The sequence below is a fragment of the Fringilla coelebs genome (genome assembly GCF_963513975.1).
Source record: "Fringilla coelebs genome assembly, chromosome: 7".
Taxonomy (NCBI): Eukaryota; Metazoa; Chordata; class Aves; order Passeriformes; family Fringillidae; genus Fringilla; species Fringilla coelebs.
Genome location: NC_140035.1, coordinates 46,172 through 71,215, shown reverse-complemented (window position 1 = coordinate 71,215; position 25,044 = coordinate 46,172). Strand labels below are relative to the sequence as shown.

At 39.7% G+C, this 25,044-nt stretch overlaps 1 protein-coding gene across 2 annotated transcripts; it reads left to right on the top strand.

Annotated features, from left to right (window-relative positions):
* Positions 1-363: 363 nt before the first annotated feature.
* Positions 364-25,044, top strand: MARCHF7 (membrane associated ring-CH-type finger 7). 2 transcript variants are annotated; one of them, XM_084208957.1, is made up of 11 exons: positions 364-492; positions 6,147-6,297; positions 10,363-10,521; positions 12,555-12,723; positions 14,322-14,489; positions 16,092-17,205; positions 17,451-17,620; positions 18,825-18,934; positions 20,301-20,414; positions 22,248-22,296; positions 24,139-24,299. In XM_084208957.1, exons 2-11 carry the CDS (start codon positions 6,157-6,159, stop codon positions 24,162-24,164), a joined length of 2,220 nt encoding a protein of 739 aa, XP_084065083.1. In that variant the 5' UTR covers positions 364-492; positions 6,147-6,156; the 3' UTR covers positions 24,165-24,299. The 2 variants fall into 2 exon arrangements, with proteins under 2 accessions (XP_084065083.1, XP_084065082.1); XM_084208956.1 differs by lacking the exon at positions 22,248-22,296 and having other exon boundaries at positions 24,139-25,044.

Sequence of the window (25,044 nt, the reverse complement as noted above, 5' to 3'; positions counted from 1 at the left end):
GGAATTAATTTACAGGGTTCAGGCAAGGAAGAGAATGTGACATAGACAGAAAACTCAAAGAGCGTGTTGCAGTTTTCAGGCTGAACGTGGAAGACGATTCGGATGTCTCTGGAGATGCCGCTGGGCGCATTGAAGGGAATCCTACCGCCCCCAGCAGGGCTTTCCGGCTCCCGCCCGCGCACTCCGACTGCCGCAGCTCCGCCCGCCCTCAGCCCTCAGCCCTCAGCCCTCAGCCCTCAGCCCTCAGCCCTCAGCCCTCAGCCCTCAGCCCTCAGCCCTCAGCCCTCAGCCCTCAGCCCTCAGGCTCCGCCCCCGCCGCGCCCCTTTCGCGGGACCGGCCCGCGCGGCCGCAGTTCTCGCGGGAGCTGGGAGTGGCCGCGCTGGGCAGCGGGGCGGTCTCGCGCCGCCGCCATTGTGTTGCGGGAGCGGCGCGAGCGGGCGGTCCGGCCCGGCCCGGCCCGGCCTGGCCTGCGCGGCGGCCCGGCCGCGACGGTGAGTACAGACCGCCCGCGGTGGGCCCGCCTGCGGCTCGGGCCGCGCCTGCTGCGGGGCCCCGCCCGCCCTGGCGGCCTCACGCTAGGGCCGGGGAAACCATTTTGTGCCGTGCTGGGACCGGCCCGCCCGCCCTTCTCTCCGCCATCGCCGTCAACGGCCGCTCGGCACAGCGCCCGCTCTCGTAGCAAGGCTGTGTGACACCTGGTGCCCCCTGTTCCTCTCCGCCCTCCTCGCGGCCTCTGCCCGGCCGTTGGGGCCGGATGCTGCCCGAGTAGCGGGACCGGGTGCGGCCGCGGGCCCCGGCCGGGCCCGAGCCGTGTGAGCCGCTTCCCGGGGCTAGCGGGGGAGGTGAGGTGCCCTCGGCGGCTCTGCAGAGTACCTGGCTGGCTGCGAGAGCAGCCCAGCCTTAGGACACCAGCCGCGGCAGCGTGGGCTGCCATCGACATTTGTAAATATTCTTGCTCCTGAGAGGCTCCCGAATTATTTGTCAATTTCACTACATTGAAGGTTGACAAAATAGCCGTAACGAAGAATTGCAGAGTCTGAGAGAAAAGACTCGTGAGCTCTGTCTTGCTTGTTATAAAAACGTGATTGTGAATAAGCTCCGAGGAAGACACGTGAGCGTGTTTTCTCACGAGGTTGCTCGGGAGAAAATCTTATGAATAGTTTTATGTTAAACCACACAAAAACATGTAGACATGAGAGCTCGAGTCTTAGGTAGAAGTGTCAGTGCATAGTTGCAAGCTAGAAGAATGAAATTAGGAGCAGGCAGTGAAGCTTATGCTTCCCTCTGATGGAGGATACAAGATTGCTTAAAACTGGTAGTAATCATGGAAGCTAGCAGATGCTTTACTTACTCGTAGATGTGATTACCTGAAATTGCTCCTCTTTTATTGAGAGGGTCAAGGCAGAAAAGAAATATTTGCTCTCTGTGTTTTTTTTGTGAATCCCTTTTTGCGAAGGGATATAAAAATGGACAGTTAAGGATAGTAACTGGTTTTGGTCTTTTGAGAAAGACCTCTTGGATCTTTTATCACTTTGTTATGTTTATCCGTGGCTGTGTTAGGTCTAGTTCATATTTTGCAATGCTGTTGGAGGGATGACAGATCAAAGAAGGTGGGTCATTTGGTCTGTGTGCTCAAAATAGGCTGTGCAGCTCCACCTCCTTTTTCAAGTTGGTCATCTGTTTCTCAGGTATGACTAAAAAGTTTTGTTTCAGAAGTTGATTTCTGACCAAGTTTTGGGAGGTATTGCATATGTCCCTTATTTCAGGAGGTTCTGGAATTGTTTCAGTTTTTTTCATGAGGTTTTGATTGCTGCATAGTGTAACATGGTGCTGCATGGTGTAACATGGTGTAACATAGCTGGTGAAATATGTTGCTCTGATAAGAAGAGTGCTGCTCATCCTGCTGTACATGTTCTCGTTTTTCTATTGCTGGTTGAAATAATGGAGAAGCCAGAAGTGCGTTTTTACTGGTTGATGTGTTGAGGGTTCTCAATGAAAGGCACATCAGGTGTGATATTTGAGTAAGGTGTTCCTTTGCTTTTTGGCAACAACAGGCTTTTTAATCAGTTCAGACTACAACCCAATTTCTGGTTCCATGATAATTGTTATTATTTGCTCAGAGAAGAAATGTAAGTATTTTTTGGTCTCAATGCCTTCTGTGTAAATTGAGGTATCTACTTTGTCATTACAGAACTTGCTACAGCATGTTAAATACCACTTGGGGCTTGTTGAATTCCTGTGTGTGTAAACAAAATGTTTGAGGTTTTGAGTGTTTTTCTTCCGGAAAACCCTTAAGATGATGATACTGTAAAAGGGAACCATTCTCATTCTGAAATATTGTATACAAGCTCAATATTCCCCTTGCAGACAAGTATTGTTGTGGCTTTAATAGCGTAGTTGTTTTTTTAGCATGAGAGCATTGTATTGCTCTGTCCTGTGCTCTGTGCTAGCTTAGCATGCTCACCTTATTTATAACCACCTCATTGTGTTACCATGATCAGCATAAGCCTTGTATGTGTTTTGTTTGTATTCAAGCCACCTATGAAGACAGTTGCATCTCAGGCTTTCAAGGTACAGTGCCTAAAATGGTATTCGGAGAACTCTGGGGAAAAAACTCCAAAACCCAAAAGACATCTTACTAGTGTTGATCGCTAGAGGTGAAATGCCTAGATCTAGCTCTGTCTGTCTAGTAAATGGACGTCATGGCTCCATTGACTTCAGCTGCATTTTTCTCCATCTGGGTAAAGACTATGAGGAAAGGCTGAAATAATTTGAGTTGTTTCTCCTGGAGAAGAGAAGCCTCTGGGGAAACCTCATTTCAGCCTTTCAGTACTTAAAAAGGGTCTGTAAGAAACATGGGGACAGACATTTAGTAGAGCCTGTTGTGATAGGACAAGGAGTAAATTTAAGGAAGGCATTTTTTATGATGAGCGTAGTGAACCATGGGCACAGATTGCCTAGAGAGGTGGTGGATGCTCTGTTCCTGGAAACATGGAAGGTCAGGTGGGATGGGACTCTGAGCCATGTGATCTCCTTGAAGATGTCCCTGCTTATTGCAGGGTGGTTGGACTAGATGGCCTTGAAATATCCTTTCCAGTTCAAACTGTTCTATGATTTCTCCTAGTTGGATTGCAAATAAATTTTATAATGGATATGACAATCATAGGCAATACATCAGATGCCCAGAAATTGAAGACCTCTCGGGCGGCAGATTTTTTAAAATGATTCATCTTAACAACATGCTTTATGTCACCAAATCTTTATTGAAAGGTAAAGGTAGAATCTGTTTTCCTTGACCAGAATTTCTTTGCCTAGATCATAAAGCGTTTTATTCAGCATTTTTTCACTTCTGCATCAGACACGGCAGATGTCAAATGCCAACTCTTACGTTACTCTGATCTTTATAGCAAATCCTTCTCATTTGCTGGCTGAAGCAAAGACTGCAGGAAAAAAGTAAGGTTGTATTAGGGAAATGAATCACAGTGCGTATACGTAAACTGACACGTTGAATTTTGCCTTTCCTATTGTGCTGCCTTAACTTGTGGGTATGGTTTCTGCAAGATTTCTTTACTTGTAGAAAGAAAATACTCTATAGATAGTATTATCCTGACATACTTGGATTGAAATCACAACCTGTGCTAATTTACAAGATTAGGCTGAAGAGTAACATTGCCTGTCCTCTTGGGGCTACCGCTGAAGGAGAAAATTAGTCTTGTGCCTATTTATGTGTGTCTGTCGAAGGAATTTGCTAATTTTGGACTCCATTTCATCTTCTGCAGGTAGTTGGCTCTGGTGTCCAGTCTTGCACCCCATCCTGTTCTGTGTGAATGCTCTTAATCTGTTCTGTAGATGGTGCATAAGCAATTTTATTCGTATTAGATGATTTATAATTTAGTCTTTGAAGTTGTCTTACACTTCTTGTCTTGAAGTTGTCTTACACTAACTCATCTGGACATTAATTCCTACTAATAGGAACTTCCATTCCTTCTGGAACCTTTGCATTTTCCATGTGTGTCTGTGTCTGACTTTTATCTATGCTATTTAATTCATCTGGTTCCACACCTATCTGAAACAAAGTGATTTAGAAACAGATTGATCCGTAATAGAGGAGGTAATGCCAGCGCTCTTTCTTGAGTTCTTAATAGTACAGAATTGGATCCATTGGTCTGTGTGTTTGTTCCTTGTATTTTATATCCGGGTAAAACACAGACAAACAGTGCTTTGAGTATCAGATCACATCAAGACATACAGCTGTCCGGTCCAGCATACACTCTAGTCTACATTATTGTGATATTATTTTAGCTTTACAGTTTGCAGCTTTGATAGTTACTTTTTTACACTCATTGCAGCTTCATACAAGTACTAAACTTGTAGAGCACATCATGGCAGATTACTCTGAAGGATAAATTAACTATCACTACACTTTGAGAATAAATACGATTGTTACATTTTACTGAAGTAATGATCCACTTGAAGGGGTGTAGTTTAGATAATTAGGCTCATAATCAATTTCTTTTAAACTTCCACAATTAACTGTTTTTTTTGAACTCTGAACTTCTGCTTAGAACATTCTTATTGATACAGATGTGCTTACAACCTGAGAATTGCATAAATTGCTGAATATTTACCAAAGGTTTTAAATGGGGTCTGGGAAATTAAATTAATTAATTATTTCAGTATATTAATGCAAAGTTGGGCAAGTGAGCATTTTAGATTCCTAACCAGATCTTGTTTACCTGGTGATGGCTTTCGCAAACACGAACCGGTTATTGTTGTGGGAAGTGTGGTCTAGAAGCAGATGTCCTCTGTAATACAGGCCAGTAGCTCTTTTGTACACAAAGGTAAACAGTTACTTAAACCTGGTATAATTTAGAGTCCTGCTTGCAAGATTAAGCATTTTGGCTGCTCTTGTAAAGCTAGCTAACAACTTAACATGCATGAGAACAGTGGTTTAAGGAAACTAACCTCCGCTGTCCATACTGTTAGGTCACTGGAGTTCTGTACAAACGAATTGGCTTTTACCAGGTAGAATATTTAATACAGCGTGACTTGAGCAAAGATTAAAAGTCCTGAGTATGTGGACTCACCTTGAGCCAGACGTGAAGTGTGTGTAGCAACTTTTTTGCAGAATGTGATACTGATGAGCATGACTGAAATGTGGAAAAAAAAAGTGCTTTGTTGATGGATAGAGGTTTTTTTTATCAATGTAGTTTACTCCTATTCTCAGAAGGGTAAGCCAGAATTAGAAGTGGCTAAATAGACTATACCACTTTGGCAAATCACCCTGTATCAGTGGGATTCTCTGCCATCTGTTTGTTATGTGTCATGCTATTCTTCATGTACCACACCATGGAGGATACTGCAGTTTCCTTAAATTTTTTTAAGAGCTAATGTTTGTGGTCTGCTTCTGTCTCTATTATCCTGAGGAGGAAGAAACTAGCTGTCTTGAGTTTTAGGCAAACATTAAGTCACATCCCATTTCAAGGGCGGGGATGAGTATAGGAGCACATTTCATGTGGAAAAGGCACCAGCATTTCTTTTGAAATGCCTAGAAGGAGCAAAAAGAAGATAAACACTCAGCAAGTGAGAAGTCAATTTATGAATACACTTGTGAGATAGGCAGAGGAGAACAGGCTATGTTAGCTTCCATGGGAGCTGTCTTTGGGGAAGTTGAAGGCAGATAGACTGCAGATGTGTTTTTTCACAGGAGGGTGAAGTTTCACAATTTCAACCCTGAGGAATAAGTCTGAATACAATTTCTGCAAATGTTGAGATGCAGTTCATTAGCAAAAATGTAATATATTAATTTGAGAGATCTGAGTAACCTGTTCCTGACTCATTTTGCATTAATATGAGTACTGTGTGGTTTTTAAGGGAGTACCTCTTATAATTGCAAGAATATATCTTAACAGAATCATAAAAGGGACTGTAGTTTTCTAATGAGGGGTGGAAGGAGATGTAAAGAGGTTACAAAAACTAGGATAAGAACTTGTTTCCCCATTTTGCTGATGCAGTCAGACCAAAGCACTGTGTAAATATTTGTATGTGTGAGTCAGATTTGTGTTACACCCGGAAGGACCTGTGCCTATTTTGCGTGAGTTCCCTCCTTCCATGAGAAAAAAATGATCAGTATGTCCTTGTACAGGATACAAAGGATGGAGTCAAAACCCTCAAGAATTCCTCGCAGGATATCTGTTGAGGCTTCCAGCTCTCCTGTAGGATCTAGAACCGGAAACAGTTTATCTGGTGCATATAGTACAAGAGAATCTTCATGGAGATTAGAATCTGGATACCAGGTAACGTATATTTTTCCTTTTTATAAAGTATAAATAATTTTAAAAGTGTCTTTTTTAACCAAGAAAAGCCCCAAAACTTAGACAAACAAAATTTCTAAAATGCGAGAATTTACTAACCAGGTCAGTGACTGTAATCAGTGAACTGGTAGGTCTAGATTTTCTGCTGCTCTTGTTTTACCTGCTCTTGTTTGTAGCTGCACCTTTAGAAATCAGCTGTTTAATGAATGAGAGGGCATTCTGATAATATGGATAATTATGGCTCATAATTTCTTATGAGCCGCTGACATCTTAAATCTGGGTAAATGGAGTTTTTTGTTGAGTGAGAGGTGAGGGTTTTGTTAGAACTTCGATGCGTGTAGGGCATTACACTTCATGTGTTGGTGATGCAAAAAGTACAGTATGTTGTCAGTTAATAAGGCTATACTGTTCTGCAGCACTTCCTCTGTTTGTATTTTGAAAAGGTAAGAAGAGGAGCTTTCGACTCTGTTGTGGTTTGACACCGGCCAAATGCCAGGCACCCACAACAGTTGCTCACTCACCCTCCCCTGCCACAGCCGGGCAGAGGAGGGAAAAACTTAATGAAGGGTTCATGAGTTGAGATAAGGACTGTGAGAAAACACACCAAGGTCAAAACAGGCTTAACCTAAAGGTACAAAGTTAATTTATTACTAACAGAACCAGAGGAGGATAATGAGAAGTAACATCATCCCTGAAAAGCACCTTTTCTTCTCCCAGCCCCTCCTTCTTTCCCACTGACAGTGCATGGATACAGGGATTTTAGTGAGTTCCTCGCCCGAGGTTTTCTTCCGCTTGGCTCGGGGTCCGTAGTCCTTCCCCTGTGAGGCCGAGGGGTCCCTCCCATTGGAGACAGTTCTCTGTGACGTGGGTCCATTCTCATGAGCAGCAGTCCTCCCAAAACTGCTGTGGAGTGGGTCGCTCTTCCACAGGATGAAGTCCTCCAAGGACAGGCTGCTGCAGCCTGGGAGCTGGGGCCCTCTCTCTCCATCGGGTCTCCCACTGGATCACAGCCTTCTCCAGGAATTCACCTGCTCCAGTGTGAGCACCTTCCCCACGGGCTGTGGCTGGATCTCTGCATTTTGAGCGGACTCATGGGCTGCAGGGGGACAGCCTGCTTCACCATGGTCTTCACCCCAGCCTGCAGAGGAGCCTTGGTTCTGGTGCACCTCCTCCCCCTCTTTCTCCACTGACCTTGGTGTCGCTATGTTGTTTTGCCTCACATGTTCTCACCTTCTACTCTATTGTGGCTGAAATTAAAACTGCATTCCTCCTTTTGTTTTGATTTCCTAAATCTGTCATCACAAGAGGTGTTAACCACCATCTCTAATTGGCCTACCCTTGACCAGCAGCCCGTCTGTCTTCAGAGGCATCAGGGATTTGCTCTGTCAAACATAGTGGAAGCTTCCAGCAGCTAATTGCAGAAGCCACCTCTCTGTCCCCCAAGGTTTTTGGCAGCTACCAAAAGCCACACTGTGCAAAACCAGCAGAGATTCACATTAGGCTGTCATGTCAGTATGTTAGTACAGCTGGGCTTTCTATGCACAACATGGGACTGAGAAAAGGGCTTTTGCCATTTCACAAGCAGCATGTTACACTAACCAAGCTACTTTTGTGGGGAAGGGGAGCTGTACTCAAGAGGAAGTATTCACGCTGTGCAAGTACTTGCAGTTTGGGAGGGTATTATGGGAAGCAGAGATAAAACTACTGTAGAAATTATTTTTCACACTTGGAAGCAACAGATAGCAGTTTGGCTCAATTATCTTAGTACTTTTTTTCTGCTCCTGTCAGCAGTTCTCCTCAGTTTTGGGCCCAGAAATGTAAGCCCATTTTGGTCTTTGAAATTGCAGAAACGTAACTCTGTGATTAAATGTTCATATTAAAAAAAAAAAAAAATGCTTAGGAGTTTGGTCCCTGCTGGCAAGCTATCTGGGACATTGTATTATATAATGCCTTTTGGAGAAACAGTTTTACAAGCAGTAGAACATTATTTTTAGCACAATTGTGTGTGTTACATTTTTGTTATCTTCAGCATGCATGTGCTTGTTATTATATAGGCTACAATATATAGGCTGAATGTACAAGGGAAGCAGTTGTCAGTAGTTTTTGCATTTTGGAGTCCTGCATGTTTTTCACTGTCTGGCTGCTCAGCAAAAGCAAATTGAACAATCTTACTCTTTTGTAGAGATTATGGACACAGTCTACACAGTGTACGTATAGTGAAAGCCATTGATCAGAAGTCTTATACTGAACTGGTGCTGTTAAAAGATTTTGACACAACGTATCTTTCATTATTGCACTGTGTATTCTTTTGGCTATTTCCTGTTGAGCAAAGTGATTCTGAGCTGAGGAATGATCTCATAACACTCGCAAGTTAAAACAGCAGGGAAAATATTTGTATAGAAGATTATGTTGTATCCCTTTTTTCCGCTCCCAGTTTGTAGAAGGTAGTCTGAGAACTCATTACACAACACTGGTGCTTAGTGATAAAACTGTAGGAAGCTTCCTCTCTTGACTAACCTTTGGTATTTACAGAGCTGGAAGGAAGAAACTGCCTTATTGCTGGCAGGTTAAGATTACAGAGACTGGAGCAAGAAAGTTTAAGTCCAGTCAGATAGGAATACAAAGGACAGGCATTTTCACTTTGTTAATCCATTCAGAAACCTACCATAAAGTATTTAAGATCTAGTTCAGTTACAAAGAATTAAAAATTTGTCATTTAGGAGAAAAACTTGGACTATCAGTAGTTCTTTAGGTATAAGGAGGACTTGGATTTTTAATACAGAATTTCTGTAGAGAGAACACTTGATTATAAGTTAATTCAAAAACTTCTGGGACAGATCAGTCAAATTTATATTTGGTTTTGATTAGGGCTAACAAATAAGAAAGGTTTCAGTTGGGTGGGTTTGTTGTTTTGTTGTTTGTTTTTTTTCATGCACGTATGGAATTCTTGTACATTGTGCACTTTTGAGATAGATCTGGGTACTAGCCCCTGCTTATCTGAGGAGGCGTAATGAAGAGGTTAATTGTAAGCTAATCAGATGTATGGGATATAGTGTTGTTGCCAGGTAACTTTAAAATAAAAAAATTGAACTAGTGTCATAGTATGAGGAAAAAAAAATCCTATCCTTTACAATACAACATAGTAAACATTTTATGACAAATGAATTATAGGTTTTTTTTTTTTTTTCAGTGGAGGCATAGGGTCAAGAGCAGTTTATAAAATTGTTTTGAATGTTTTCCTGATAACATTTTTCAGCTACTGAAAATAGACACCATAACCAGAATACCTTATGTAGGTCTTTAATTGTTAAGTTCTGACAAAGGATTTTAAATAGTCTGAAGCTGAAAAGAAGGAAGAAAACAAGCTGATCTTTTTTTTATTGTTTTGGTTTGGCTTTGAATGCTTTGTTGTTGCTTTTAAGAAATGGTGACAGCAACTACTGTGTTTGTAGTACTCGTAGTTCATAGAAAGAGAATGGACAAATAATCACTCAAAAATGCTGCTTAGTCTTAATAAAATGGTTGTATTTCTGTTATTTCTATTAATTTTGCTAATCTCCATTATTATTTGATGGAGCAAATTAAATTGCAGTCTCTTTCCTCAATTATAATCTATTCATTGAAATTCAGCTTGTTTTAGTGGCCGACAAGGTGCTTTTGTGGTCATTGAGATCCCTTTCTACACCTGTGGGGTTTTTTGCATAGCACTTGAAAATTAGGCCCTTAATTCTGCCCCATTGCTGCAGTACCTAAGTCAGGCCAGTGCCTCAAAAGCCTTACATTTTGACTTTTTATTGTCCTAGTTCAAAACAGAGGACAGATAAAGGAGCTGATATAAAGTACTTAAAAAAAAACGAATAACAAAACTTTCCTTTTGCCAGTGGTTCTCTCTAAGCCTGTTTTATTTCTTGGCTATCCCTCAAGGTTTCTTAGTAAATGTTCCCATATTTGTTACGGCATCCACTTCCCTGTATTTTCAATACTCAGACCAGATACTGAGTTATTTTTGAGTAACGAGATGCATATGATAATCACGTTGTTTTTCAGGAATCCAGTGTATTGAATAGTTCCAGTAGAGACTGGAGAATTGGAGAAAGGGACACCCGTGAAACTCCTTGGAAGCTTACAGCATCGTCTCCAACTCGCTACTCAGGGACACTTGATCACCCTCATTCTGGAAGATTTTTGGGAAGCAGAAGCAGACTGGTGAGAACTGTTAATGTGTGATAATTGGGAAAAAATATTGAAACCCCAGGGTTTTACTTTAGTCTTCCCAATCTGAAAAGCTGCCAGCAGGGGCTCTCGGTAACATTTTTAGATAAGTAGATCTTACTAATTCAAGATGAAGCAAAAGCTAGAAGATACCAGTGTTTAAAAACATTCAGAGGATGAAAATAGTGATGTATATTAGTTTTACGAAGAATTAAGGAATACATTTAAAGTCAGTAGCTCTGTAAAAGTCCATTTAAAAAGAAAAAAGGAGGGGGTGATTAGAGTCTCAGACATGTTATAGTCCTGTGGATGGCAAAGTTCATATTACTTATACTGGTTCCCTCAGGTATTTCCGGTGGGGGTGTTTTTTTGGGTGGTACACGCTTTTTGAGTTAACACGAGGTTCATGGGTTTGGAGACCTACTTTAGGAAATTTAATTGTGAGGTGTAGTTCATAGTCTGATTGTTCTTACTTACAAGCAAAAGAATGGTTACCTGAGATTCAAGACTCAGGCCCTTAACTGGGTTCTAGAATGTGCCTTGGTAACTCCAAGAATAAAGTAGTTTGCTTATGGCATGCTTATGCATTGTAGAGTGACAGTAAAACATGTTAAACCACGGTAGAAATATTAAGACAGGAAAACTGTGAACGAGTTTGGTGGGACGATAGTGAAATAAAAATTCTACTCATTTTCAAAGGGAAAGATGTTTGGGCTCGCATGATTAAAGAGGTATTGGTTTTCTTAGATGAGTCAAAGGTGAAGACACTGAGATAGTGGAGGGTGAGGAGGGAGGGACTAGTGTGCACGTGTTGGCCTTCAGGGGAGGTCGGGGTAGATGTCTACCTGTAGTTTAAATGCAAATGGAATCTGTGCTTCTAAGTGGTCTACATATTTAGTTAAATTAGTGCTATGATATTTTCAAGGTGAAAACCCTTTTTTTCCCCCCACTAAGGTTAATTATTCTCTTAAATTCTAATGTAGTAAATGATTAAAAAATAAGTGATATGTTAAATAGAAGACTAATAAGGGAAAGTATTCTGGCTTTGTACTTGATTTCTGAATGTTGGTTTGTTTCCCTGTTTTTTTATGATGAGATGAGGGAAATACTTAAGAGACTTCTTAGTGTTAAAGGGTAAGAAGTTGTGGCCTTGACTTAGTAAAAACCATAACTAAGTAGAAATAAACCACAGATATAACGTACTCTAATTTGGTTGATCTTTAAAGGATCTTGGTTGTGGGTAGTTTGTGGGAAGACAAACAGCTCAATTCAGCTTTTCGATTGAGCTTAACTTTTTCTTTTTTATATGAAAAAAATAAACCCGAAGTATTTAAAATAGAAAATGAATGCTTTAACTGTAAGTAACCAGATAAACAGCCTTGTAGGCTATTCCAAACTTTTTTTTCTAGGTCCTATAGTGCTAGTTTTTGAAAGCTGTTTTATTTTGGTACCGTACACTGCAGTAATTGCTTTGTACCTGTTCTTTACTCTGAAATCCTTCAGTTGCGCTTGAGCTTATTGTAATCAAAATATACTTGTTTCAAACAATTTTCCTGAAGCTCACTTCTTAGCTAATTATATTTCAGGTTGACAAAAAATAAGTTGGATTAGTTAAACTGTTAAATAAAATAATGTAGCTCTTCAGTTATGTCCATTTCTGGACAGCAAAATATGTTTCCTTGGGGATCTGTAAAGCTGTATTTGATTGTGTTTATAGCATCTTACAGGCCAGGAATATAATTTTCCCCCCTTTTTGCAACAATTTTTTTGTTGTAAGCCACATCTACCTGGAAATGAAATAAAATGTTGAATGTTATAGAAACTGACTTTTGTTGGTAGGACTGTATTGAGTAAACCTAGAAATACTAATCAAGACCACAAGCATAATCCCTACTTTATTTTGAAAGAAAAGGTTTTGTATCTAAAGTTATTCTTTACGGTGTTTGTGAGTTTGATGTTACGTACACTTTTGTGCAGTATAAGTGCATCTGATGTACTACGTAATTTATTTTTTAATGTTATTTCAGTCTACATCTTCCTCTCATTTAACATCTGGGTGTTATGGTGAGTCTGAGAGAACTCAGGGAGCATATCCAAGACTGCATAGCCGGCAGCAAGATAGTGATTCAAAGAGACCTAAACTATCTTGTACATCTACCTCTTCTGTGAGAAGTAATGGCTTGGCTGCCTTTTCAGGTGAGTGGTTGATTGCTTGAGCTGAGTTACATCAAAATTGTCTGAGTAGTAAGATCAGGTTTTACCAAGTTTTAAAAGACTCGCTTCAAATATTATGCCTATATCTTTCTTAATTAATGAAAATTTATGCCTGTCTGAAGAGTGTCTTCACAATGACAACAGTGTACAAAGTTCCGAGTCTGATGTTTACATCGTCTTTTGAAAATCCAGTTGTACTCATATAATTTCAGAATTTTTACCTGTACCTATTCCATTTGTGGTCAAGCTGAGCTTCATACATACCTTCACTGGTTAAGATTTCAACGAAAGGAGTGCAGCTGCTCCGATTTCATGAGGCAAATGGTGTTGATACATGAATGTGTGCCAGGGACAGCAGAAAGGAAATCTTTACCATACTTAGCGATATGTTCAAGCACGGTGTCATGGCTGGTTAGAGCAGTGTTGTCAGGGGTCGGGGAAGAAAGTGTTCTTTTTTAGCAGGGCCTGAACTCATTCTCTAGGTCCTGGCTAAAGAAACATTCTACACTAAGAGTTCTTTCAGGAAAACATGAGATTTTCATTGAAGCTGTGGGTAAGTTCGTGAAACTTCAATAGACAGAATTTATGCAATATACCAGCAGAAGTCTAAAGCTCAGGAAGTAATGGTCAAAACCTTATGCTGAAAATATTTCTAAACCATTTTGATACAGATCATTAAATTAATTCAGATTACCCTTGTTAGTATGGATTAATGGGTTTTTTAATAACCCCTTATGAAATTGCATAGACATCCAAATAAAAATTAATAAATTCTTGCTCAAACCTCAGTATTATTGATATTTTCTTACTCTGTTAATAAAACAACAACCATTAACATTTCTCATTATGGTGTAGGGCTGTTTATATTTCCATTTCTACATTGGTTGGTTGTCACACTGCCGACCAACGAGTGCTTAAATTTCTTTTTCTAAGGTAGCAATGAAGTGATATCAAGGTGAATTTTTCAGAGCCATTGAAGAAGACTCTTTTGGAACTAGAGTTTTATCTCCAGCTGATGTATATACAGCTCGCTATGCAGCTGTTGCAGCTGTTAACAAAAAACAAGATCCATTTTTTACGCTGAAGTGTTTTGCTCTGTAATATGAACAAGGACAGTGCTAGTCATTGTTCTTAAAGTTGTGTCTAAACTGCATTTAAGCTTCATCAGCTGTTTTTATGAGAAATGAAATTTCATTTAAGTAGTGTCAAGTACAGTGGCAGCATTTGCTAAGTCTCAAGCTGCTGTTTTGCTATAATGTGAAACCTTTTTAAAAACTAGCTACCATTAGGAAGCAAGATGCTACTTCTCTTCCTCTTCTGTCCTGTAAGAGTGTTAATGGGTCTGACTCTTCACGAAAGTATTACTACTTTTTTGTTGGATGTAGCTTTCAGAGCCAACTTTCTGCCTGCATCAGCAGAGTGCACTTAGCTTTATGTTGGCAGCTGGGTCCTTGGTCAGCCTAGTGGTAACGTTAAACTTGCCCTTGATATGAATAGCCAAAATGTCTGTGTAAGTGCCAGTTTTAATGGATTTTTAGATTATTACAAAAACACAGGATTTATTTACTTTTTCTTTCTAGATTCCTCCTGGAGATGCAGTAGGATTCCTAGATCTTCATCAGTAATGCTTGGCTCCCTTGGAACTGATCTGGTGAGAGAGCGAACACAGTTAGAAAGAAGAACAGATTTGTCTGTTAATAACCTGCTGGATCCCAGCTACGGAGACAGTGACTTTTCACCTTCAACATGTATGTTTCGTGTAACTGAAAGCTCATAAACCTACAGTTTGTAGGCCTTTTAGTTTCTTAACATGCTCATAGGATCACAGAATGATTTGGTTTGGAAGGCGACTTTTGTTCCACCTCCTGCCATGAACAGGGACATTTTCCACTAGTCTCATCCAATGTGGTCTTGAACACTTCCAGGGATGGAGCATCCAAAACTTCACTGGGCGTGTTTTTTTACTATTTTATTCAAAACACGAACACAAAATAGATTTTAAAGTATCCTTTTAAATAAAGTTGGTTGGCCACTTTCCATGCATTGACCAAAGCATCAAAGGACATATGAATGGTCTAGCTTGTAGATGCATTGTGGTGTTGATGGTCGCCTGAAGTAAAGTAGAGCTCTTTTTTCATTTGTCTTAAAATCTCTTTGTATTTAGGTATGGGAAGAGAAATAATGTTGATTTGACCCAGGAAAGTTTTTTCTTAATGGTGCATATTATCTCTTTTTATTTGGGTTCTCGAGATGGTTATTAGGGAAAACTGCTAGACCACTGAAAATAAAAATGAATAAACACACACTTGACATGAGCTGAGAGGTTTGTCTCATGGCAACTGCTAGGACTAGTAAGGACTTCAGCACTGTAATTTTCACTTTTTGTTCAGAGTTCTGTGACCTTCTAGAGCTGTCTCAGGGGAAGCTCACCATTAGTCATGATCTGCAACCTTTTGCAGATGCATTAGTTGTATTTTGTAATGCAGAAGTTAAAGAAAATGCCACGTTTCTAAGTATAGAAGATAAGCAGAAAAGCTAAAAACTACTTTCAGAATTTGTCCTGGAGTCTTGCCTTGACAGAAGAGTATATTTTAATATACTTTAGTACTTTATTTTGACATGCTTTAGCACTTTAGTAAGTGGACAGTTCAGCTACTCTACCTGGTAGAGCCTAATGGGGGAAGTGGATTGGGGAGCAGCCTTGCTTTCTATGAAAAATGAAGTCTATGCTGCATTTCTAGCAGTAATGCTGCTATTAAGTGCTATTAAAAAACTCCCAGCTGTGTTCCCCAATGTGTAATCAAAAGCATATGGTGGGTGATTGGCATCTGTGCAGATGTTTTGTTAGCTGGAATCTGTCAGATAAAAAAATCTTCATCTTCAGCAGTAAATTGTGATTGCAGTGCAGAACCCATTGAAGGAAAGTCACCAAAATGGCAAAGGTGAAAGTTTTTAAACTGAGACTACATAGAGAGCTTCTGTTTCCTACCTCGTTCTATCCGTGCTTGTTTCTTCTTCCCGTTTTTCCCACCCACAGCCACCCAGTGCAGCTGTTTGAGGAAGGATACTAGCCACCTCGGCTGCTTCATGTGAACTGCGGTTCATCTACAGTGGAGTTCTTCTCAGTGTGTTGAGATACTCAGCATTTACAGAAGATGTGCTTGTTAGAATGATAGAATGGTTTGGGTTGGAAGGGACCTTTAAAGTCCCCTAGTCCAATCCCCCTGCAGTGAGCAGGGACATCGTCATTTAGGACAGGTTGCCTAGAGCCCTGTTGAACCTAACCTTGAATGTGTCCTGATGTGTTTGCGCACATCATCATAGTATTTTCCTCTGCTTTTCTGCCACAGATCTTCAAGACAGGCCTGCCTCTTCATACGCAGAGGGAGCAAGACCAAAAGAAAACTCATTAAGCACTTTGAGGCTGAATGCACCCATGAACCGCCAGTTGCCTTCTGATCATCAGCCATCTTTTTTCAACAGAGACTCTAATGTGAGCTCTTCAAGATCCGGCTATCCTTCAAGACAAAGGAGAAATGAATTGGAATCTCCCCAGAGGAGTGTGCAGCCAGCATTTTCTCTTACTGCCATTAGAGATGAAACCCCTTCCTCAAGTGGTTCCGAAAGGATTCTGTCTTCTCAGAGGTCACTGAATGAGTCTGCAGCTGACAGTGAAGGGAGGCGCACGACCAGACAGCTGCTGTCTCGTTTAGCATCTAGTATGTCATCTACATTTTTCTCTCGAAGGTCTAGCCAAGACCCATTGCATACAAGATCGTTAGGCCCTGAAGAGTCAACAGTGGTCCCAAGAGTTCAAGCTACTGCTCTGTCAAGTAGTAATGGAGCTGCAACTCCAGAGGTTCCAGGACTTCAGTCATCCGAAACTTCTCAGGGGTTCAGTTTTCTCGGACGAAGATGGGGTTTATCAGGAGTTTCACAGAATCGCAACTCTGATTCTGATGGGGAAAGTTACAGACCGGACACTGAAAGTAGGAGCGCAGGATCCTGGTTGTCGTCCTCTCTGAGGAACAGATGTACGCCTCTCTTTTCCAGAAGAAGAAGAGAAGGAAGAGATGAATCTGCAAGGATCTCTACCCCTGATACAACTGCTAGATCACAACATGTCTTTAGAAGGAGAGAGTCAGGTGAGGAGACCTCTCTTGAAGCATCAGGTAGCCCTCCTCGGGCTTCTGTTAGCAGACCAACGCCTGCAGTATCTGTTATTTCTACAGCTACTGCCTCCCCACCGGATTCAGCCTCCAGTGGAAGAAGTTCAGGAATTCTGCCTGCTTCTCTCTTTCGCTTTGCAGTGCCTCCAACATTAGGAAGCAGTCTGTCTGACAATCTTATGATAACTGTAGATATTATTCCCTCTGGCTGGAATCAGTCTGATGGACAAGAAAGTGGCAAGTCTAAAATACCACCTTCAAGAGATCCGGAAAGACTCCAGAAAATTAAAGAAAGGTAAGTTAGTATGTTCTTTTGCAACAGTAAAAGGTACCTGTTCTAACCTGAGAGGGCTTTCTGCAATCATGATTTTAAAAGAAAACTTTCCTTTAGAGGAGGTGACAAACTCAGTTGTATTCTCACTTTTGTCTATAAAGAAACTTGTTTTAATTCTCATGAGTTTGAGAACAGTTTGATAGGTGGAATTATAAAAAGTCCTGCATGAAATGTCACAGCATTTGTTGGTATTCCATCCTATTCAGCCTGCTTTTAGAAGATTCTGAAGATGAAGAGGGTGACTTATGCAGAATCTGTCAGATGTCCTCTGCAAGTTCTGACAACCTTTTAATAGAGCCATGCAAATGCACTGGAAGTCTGCAGTATGTTCACCAGGAGTGCATGAAAAAATGGCTGCAATCGAAGATAAATTCAGGTAAAGCAAACTCTATACCGAGGTAGACTTCCAGTTATACAGGGAGGCTTATTGGAAGGATTGCACTTACTGGGGTATTTAGTCGAAAAGCGAGCAGTAGTGTGGCACTTCCAGGCTTTTTGTGTTCTGTGCAGCTTCTCATGTGAGTAGTTCCAAGAACTGTATTTCTTGTTTGGAGAACTGCATTTTTTGGCGTTGTCTATTAAGATGTTGGACCAAAGATAACATTGCAGAAGTGTAGCTTTAGAATTACTCTGCCACTTCGGTGTACCACTTTGGGTGGCATTTGTTCCCCACCCTTTCTTATGGAAATGGTTGTGCTTTTTTCCAAGACTTCTATAGCAGAGCTAACTGTTAGCAGTGATAGGAATTTGAAAATCCAGAAATTATTTTGAATTGTAACTAAAGTATATTTTCTCTTAAAGATACTAACTCCTGTTCAAGGCACTTTACAATGCTTGTTCAAAAATTACTTAAAAGTGCATATATAATTCTTTAAGAAACACTTCAGATATTCATGCTGTAGAAATATTTTGTAACAGATTGATTGACTAGTTAGTAACTGTTACCTGCAGTATTCTTAAAAGTAGGTGGCTTGATAGAAGACAGGAAATACTTTATATATAGCAAAGGAAGGTGCTAGTATATGACTTTTTTAGTCAGCACCAGAGGATACACATCAGCGAAGGGATGTTTTAGAAGCCTCAGCCTGTAGAAGAAAAGTAATTTGAATTATTTAGCTATATATGAAGACATAAGTCTGCTATCAACTTGCTTTGTTCATCTTGTTGCTTATGGAGGAGTCTGTTGTAAAACTGGCACTTAAGACAAAATGTTACTTAACAATAACTTTGTTATGGTGTGTTTCTTCTTACTTTTGTGTGTATTTGGGTTACACAGTAAAATTCAGAAAGCCCAAGAAGTGATTTTATGCCATACTTGCAGGAAGAGGCATATTAATGCCCAGGGTGAATGTGAGGCAAAATAGGTGCAGCTGGATAGAGAATAAACATTCTACAGGGTTTAAATTCTGACAGTAGCAATGTCACTACATTCCTATTAGAGGCTTGCTTTTCTTCTAACCTTGCTCTGCAAAACAAAGTCAAAAATAATGTGGAGTTTTTAATGTTTATAGGAGTGTGTCGTATGTTATAGATTGTTGAAACTAGACACTGAGTTTTCCCCTTGCCTGCCACCCCACCAGGTTCTTCTTTGGAAGCAGTGACAACTTGTGAATTGTGCAAAGAGAAGTTGCATCTCAATCTGGAAGACTTTGACATTCATGAACTTTATAGGGCACATGCAAATGAACAAGTTAGTATATTTTACCTTATTTGGTAAGTGTTGCTTTAGTGCTGGGAGGGCAGTCTTTAGAGAAGCCAAATGCATCTCCATTTCAGAAGGGCTGTTGTGCATATAAAATAATGTTAATGTGGAACAGATTTTTCTCCTCAACATTCCAACTACCACTACCTTCCTGCTACGCTTCCTACAGCTGAGCTTTCAGTAAGTGTAATATATCTCTTTCCTTAGTTGCGTATTTGTCATGTAGCTTTGTAATCCAGTGTCTCTGCCACATAGGTGCAGTGTGAATTCTAGCATGAGTATACTGAATTTCACAGTCCGGCGTTGTTGTCACTTTTAGCTGTTTTTGAACACAGTTTAGCAGTTGTTTTAAACATACAATTACAAATTTATTTCATTAGAGTGGTAGAAACTAACCTGTTGTAGCAGTTTCTAAGTGCTCTTTCAAAAAATGTCCTAATTTAAAAATAATCAAAGGCCCATTGGTATTACTCTTGTTATTTGAAATAGAATATTTTAGACCTACTGGATTGTATGGTATTTAAAGAAGAGTAAATAACACAAAGCTGGTGTTTCTAATGAACTTTATTCAGAGGGGTTTTCCCTATTCTCTGAGTTGTAACCTGATGATATATGAAGACTAATGCTATTAGCCTACCTCAGATGTTTAAAGAAAATACCAAGTTGTAAGAATCCATGCCAAGTGACATCAATTTTGGGGCAAAACATCAGTCTCTAATTTCTTTATTCTTTAAAGTAAGTTCTTACCCTAGTACTCAAATTCCTATCAATTGGGGAATTCTCTGAAAAGTCTTTCTCAAGACATCTTGTTCCAGTGCTAGTGCTTATTGGTTGCTGTCATTGCACTTTAATAGAAATAAGAACTTGGAATTTTTTTTCCTAAAGAATTGACTAAATTATCTGTTCAGCGGTAGCATTTTTAAAATTTCTCTCTTATCCTAGCAGGTAAAGGAATTTCTCAAATATTTATAACATCATAACATTCTTAAAATATATTCCTTTATTTTGGCTTTCTGTAAAGCCTTGGGACCACAGAGAAGAAACAGCAATACTGGTTTGATTTCCCCAAGTGATATAATACTCTGATTCACACATTCTTTGCTCTGAACTAATCAGGCCGACAGAGATTTAATTCGTAGAACTCTATTTATCTTCAAGGATAACATGTTAGATTTGGGGTGGCTGGGAAGGACCAGAAGTATAAATAGCTTTTCAGCAACCTAATTTTTTAGTATTTTTCGGAACAACTAGAGATAAATCTGTAATGATTTCATTAAAATCTAATTGTTGTTCTACTTGAATCATTTGTACAGATGTATTACTGACATTCTGAATGTTTCTTTTGATCTTTAAGGCAGACTATGAATTTATCAGCTCTGGTCTCTACCTTGTAGTGTTGTTACACTTATGTGAGCAGCGCTTTTCTGATATGTTAGGAACTGCAAATGAGGCCAGCACACGTGTCAGAGTAAGTATGCAGTGATTTTCTGGCAGGAATTACTCATACAGAGAACTTGGAAGCAGATTGTTACCTTGAGTGACCTAGGAGCTAGATACCCAAGACACACGCTCTTAAAACAAATTTAGGTTTAAAATGGGCTGTGCTTGTCAGTGTGCCGTGTTTGATTGGAAGGTGAAAGTACTACATAATTGCAGGTACTCTGCTACAGAATACTTTCTGTGGATTCATTAGTTAGCACACAGTTACCACACAGCACGCAGTTAGCATACATGTTGTTGTGATTACTGTGAATTTATGCAAAACTGGAAGGTTAATCTCTCTTTCTGTGCCAAACACGCACTTAAGAATGCCGGACTACCTGATTTGTTTAATTTTTCACATTATGCAAGTCTGTATTGCAAAGGTCTAGAACTTGTGCTTGTCTAGTGCACTAGACTAGTGCTTGTCGGCCAGAGTACACCTAAATGTGTACTTTAATATTAACATTGTGCAACAGCCTATAGCTGTAATGTGAGTTCTCTAGTATTAGTCCAAACTCTTTATTAGTTGCGTTTGACTGCGTTCTCGTCACTTGAAAGGTCTGGCTTAGGGATGTGTTAAGTACACCTTTAACCAGTAAGAGATCAGCATACAGAGTTCTTTCTGCACAGTGATTCACTCGTACATCCAGTTTGCTACATGTTTATTTGAGACTAGATAATTAATCAGTGCTCTTAGTCAACTGAGCTCCTGAAAAGCCAGTTATGTTTAGTTTTTTTTCTTACATACAGAGGAGTGAGAGTATTAACCTTTTCCAGTGCATGTGGGAATGGTTGACTGCTAGCAGGTAGTAGATCTTTGGAAGAGGCAGGACTGTGCTCTACCTAATCTTTTAATGTATTAGAGCAGTGCTCCTCTTTTCTGTACAGATCCAATGTAGAGCTTGTATTCCGTGCTCCAGTTTCTGTGCTACAAGTGTAGAGATATAAAAGACAGATGATATAATTGTAGTCAGCATCCAGCAGGGATTGTTAGCTTCAGTGTATTGCAGAAGATGTTTTTACTGGTTTTCCATCACAGGAGGCATTACATACTTCCGTGTGTGACACTGCATTTTAAACCAGAGAGTGCACCAATGCTAGTATTTTATATCAAGCATATGAGTAAGCTGTGGAAACTCTTGTTATCTGCTGTGTCTCAGTATCTGGGCTTTGAACTGAAGCAGTGATGCAGATTGGCCAGTGACAAAAGAAAATCACTTGGCTAAGACTTTTTAATCGTAGGAATTTTGGCTTTGGGTTTTGATACCACATGTTTCTTACATCAAACCACCACGGTTGCCCAATAGTAATCATGCTCTTAAGATTTTATTTATAAACAGGAACTTAAGTGTATTAATGCATTTTTCCTGAACCACATTCATTCCAAGTCTTCTGTTTTGTCATATTAGTCATGAATTAAATGAAATGGATTTAACTAATGCAAGCCCTTACTGTGATTGTTTTTCTACATCACAGTTTCTAGGAATGGTTTTCATTGAACTGAACCACTTGTTTATGTTTGCTGCTTTCAAAATCGATGTGCTCTACAGACTGTAGAACATGAAGATGATGTCACAAGTTGCTACCACAAATATTTTGCAGCTAAAATAACTGTGCAATCACAATTTGAAGTCTAGTGTGTGGGGATTTATGTTAAATTTTGCATTGTTTTTTCTAAGCTGGGCAAATGGGTTAGGTAACCAAGATCTGTCATGAAGCTTTGGGATGTAAAAAGTGAAGAAAAATTTGCTAACTTGTTGCAAATTTCTGCAGATAACTTTGCAACTTTTAAACTACTTTCTCTCTGCCTTGTTTCTAGTTTATTAACCTTGCAAGAACTCTTCAGGCACATATGGAAGATATTGAAAGTAGGTGCTTCCCCTCTTTTCCTCCCCTCCCATTAGATCAACTCAAAGCTAATGAGTACAATCCTCCTTGCCAAGATTCATAATACTGAACATAATTACTGAAAACCTTACTCAGCAGTGCTTTTTCCATCATCAGTAGAATTATTCTGAGGGGGAACCGATTTTAATTCTCCATGATTAACTTCCCAACAGCACAGAGTTGTTTAGGCCACAGAAGTGTTATCTGCAATCGATAACAAAATTCCTTAGCAGTTACAGTTTGGTTATTGCAGTTCTGGTAATTCATAATTACAGGATAAATGGTGACCTTCAGGTTGCTGCCTTTTACAAAGTAGGAAAGAAAGTAGTATGAAAGAAACATTTAGAATTTAATATTTCTGCATTTAAATTAGACACTTGTATTGCCAATTTTCTTCCCTTTCTTTTTCTTGCCCTCTTCTCCCCTTTGTTTTTTCCATTCATACACACTTTTTGGTTGTGTGGGTTCCTTGATCAGATCTATCAGACCTCGTGAATGAAGTCTAAAGGTTGCCATTTTGGCAAACCAAAGGATTAGCCAACTTTTCATCTAATGGCTTTTTTTTAGTGTGTTTAAATTCAAAACTGTATTCTGATACTTCTAAATTTCTGGTAAATATACCCTGGATCTATTTCTGAGCATGTTGAATAGACAGCAGAAGGGTAGTTGGTCTACCGTTTTTTTCCCAGTGTGCATGTGTCTGTCAACTTCATATGGGTTTTCAGTACATAGGATGCATTTGGAATACTATAAAGCAAGTGTGTGTGTGTGTGTGTGTGTGTGTGAAGGAGGGAGGAAATAATCAAGGTGATTATTTCTGCATTCAGAACGGTCAAAGGTGTACTTGAGTTATGAATTCATTCCTAAGTTATGTGCATCATTACTAGAGGAAAAATTAATGAGTGTCATTTAACTCCTTAGTTCAATCTATATTTGATTCAGCCTTTAACTTGCAGGTGAGGAATACTGAGTTCTAGATTTATTATTGATGCGCTTCAGTTACATTTCTCTTCTAAGAACTGAAGAAGCAAGGAGTCAGACTTTTCTTCTTTCTGTGTTCAGGGATGGAACTAATTACTCCAGTATAAATACTTTCTTGCCTGCAGACCTGGCTTAAGAGGACACATTAAATTCCTGTTACAGAGAAGCTAACATTTTACAAACCTAATGTAGATGTGTGTACAGACTTTTCTACCATAGTTGACAAGTGTGTATTTGTCTTTTGACTCACCTTGCAACGACAAAATCCTGTGCATATGAGGGCTTTGTGTTCATCTTGCATATGAAAGGACAGGAGTGGAGAGAGTAGCTTCTTCCAAGTAGGCCCAGGTTTCATTAAGTATATATATGTATATTAAAAAAAAAAAAAAAAAAGTAAGAGTCTGTTTATACTGCTGGATCATTCTAGGTATTTTAGTATCCAAACTGTTAACTTAGTGTTAACTTACGAACTTATGTTGGGTGCTCCTGTCATGGATTGAATATATCCTCCTCTGACTACTGCTGGAATTAGCCAAGCTAAGCACTACATAAAAGTTGAATCTCTGGCGTAATTAAGTTTTCTCCCTCTTATTTTGAGGAAGGAGAGTAGGAGGACACAGCATATTGTATGTTCTGTTGAGGTTTTGATTTGAAAAGGTTGCATTTTTAGGACATGAAATGCATTTAAGAATTAAGTTATGTGATTACTCAGTGTTTGGGTGGGTATTGCAGTCTGCTATGTATTATTATAAAATCACCTTTATTTCCTCTACTCATCCGAAAGTGCTTTAATTTCACACATTTTTGCCAAGGATTCTGATTATGCTGTGTTGTTCCCGCAGCTTCTGAAGATGACTCTGAAGACTGATGCCGGTAGAACTTTGATACTGCAAGAAACAAACAGAATTGCTGCAGAAATGCTGAACTGGCAAGAAAAACATCAACATGCATTTGTTTTATTCCTCTCCTTAGTAAAAAGCGCATTGAATATTACTGTAGTGTTTGAAGCATTGTTGAATTCAAAATCAACTGCTGCGCAGTGGAGCTCAGTAGACTTGAGAACTACTCGGCATGCGTGCGGATTAGATACATAGAAAGCAACTTCTCTTTTTAAATTATGAGGATGTTGTGCTTTGTTTTGGAAGACATCAGATTCTGAATATTTAAGGAAGCTCCATCTCCCTTTGTGTTTTCTTCTTACTGTAGTCAGACTTCTGGCTTTGTCTTACTGAGTTTTGCTCCTGTACTGGCACTAAGTGGTTATAGGGGGTTTCAGGGGGAGGGTGGGGATGCCCATGTACTTAAATAGGTTTTGTTTGGGTGTTCTTAAATGCCTCTTTTGCTGCATCATATAACTGATTGCTTCCATTGATAATGAACGAACAGGAGGATAAGCAAGATACCATAGAGATTGATTTGGTTTAGGCTTATTTGAAGACTATTATTTAACTCAAAAAGCAATAAGAACTTGCAGTGGTCTTTTAATACTTGGTGATGGCTTTTTTATGTACCAGTTTGGAAATCTGAGATTATATTTGATATCATGTGGCTGTTCCATTATGGAATATTGCAGGTGTAAACTCTTGCATTTCAGCATTCCTGGCAGATATGCAACTTGACAAAGACCTCTGGTTGTTTAGTTTAATCAGACTTTTTTTAGATCCCACCTTCACTGTTCAAAGCACTGGTTATCAATGTGTTTTCTAGTGTTGTCACTTCTTTATAAATAAAGACGAAAGAGGTATGCA

Excerpts from the sequence above, each read along its gene's own strand:
- MARCHF7 (XM_084208956.1), top strand. The coding sequence starts at position 6,157 with ATGGAGTCAAAACCCTCAAGAATTCCTCGCAGGATATCTGTTGAGGCT. Across the intron at positions 6,298-10,362 it reads GATTAGAATCTGGATACCAG|GAATCCAGTGTATTGAATAG; the intron begins GTAACGTATATT and ends GTTGTTTTTCAG. Across the intron at positions 14,490-16,091 it reads TGACTTTTCACCTTCAACAT|ATCTTCAAGACAGGCCTGCC; the intron begins GTATGTTTCGTG and ends TTTCTGCCACAG.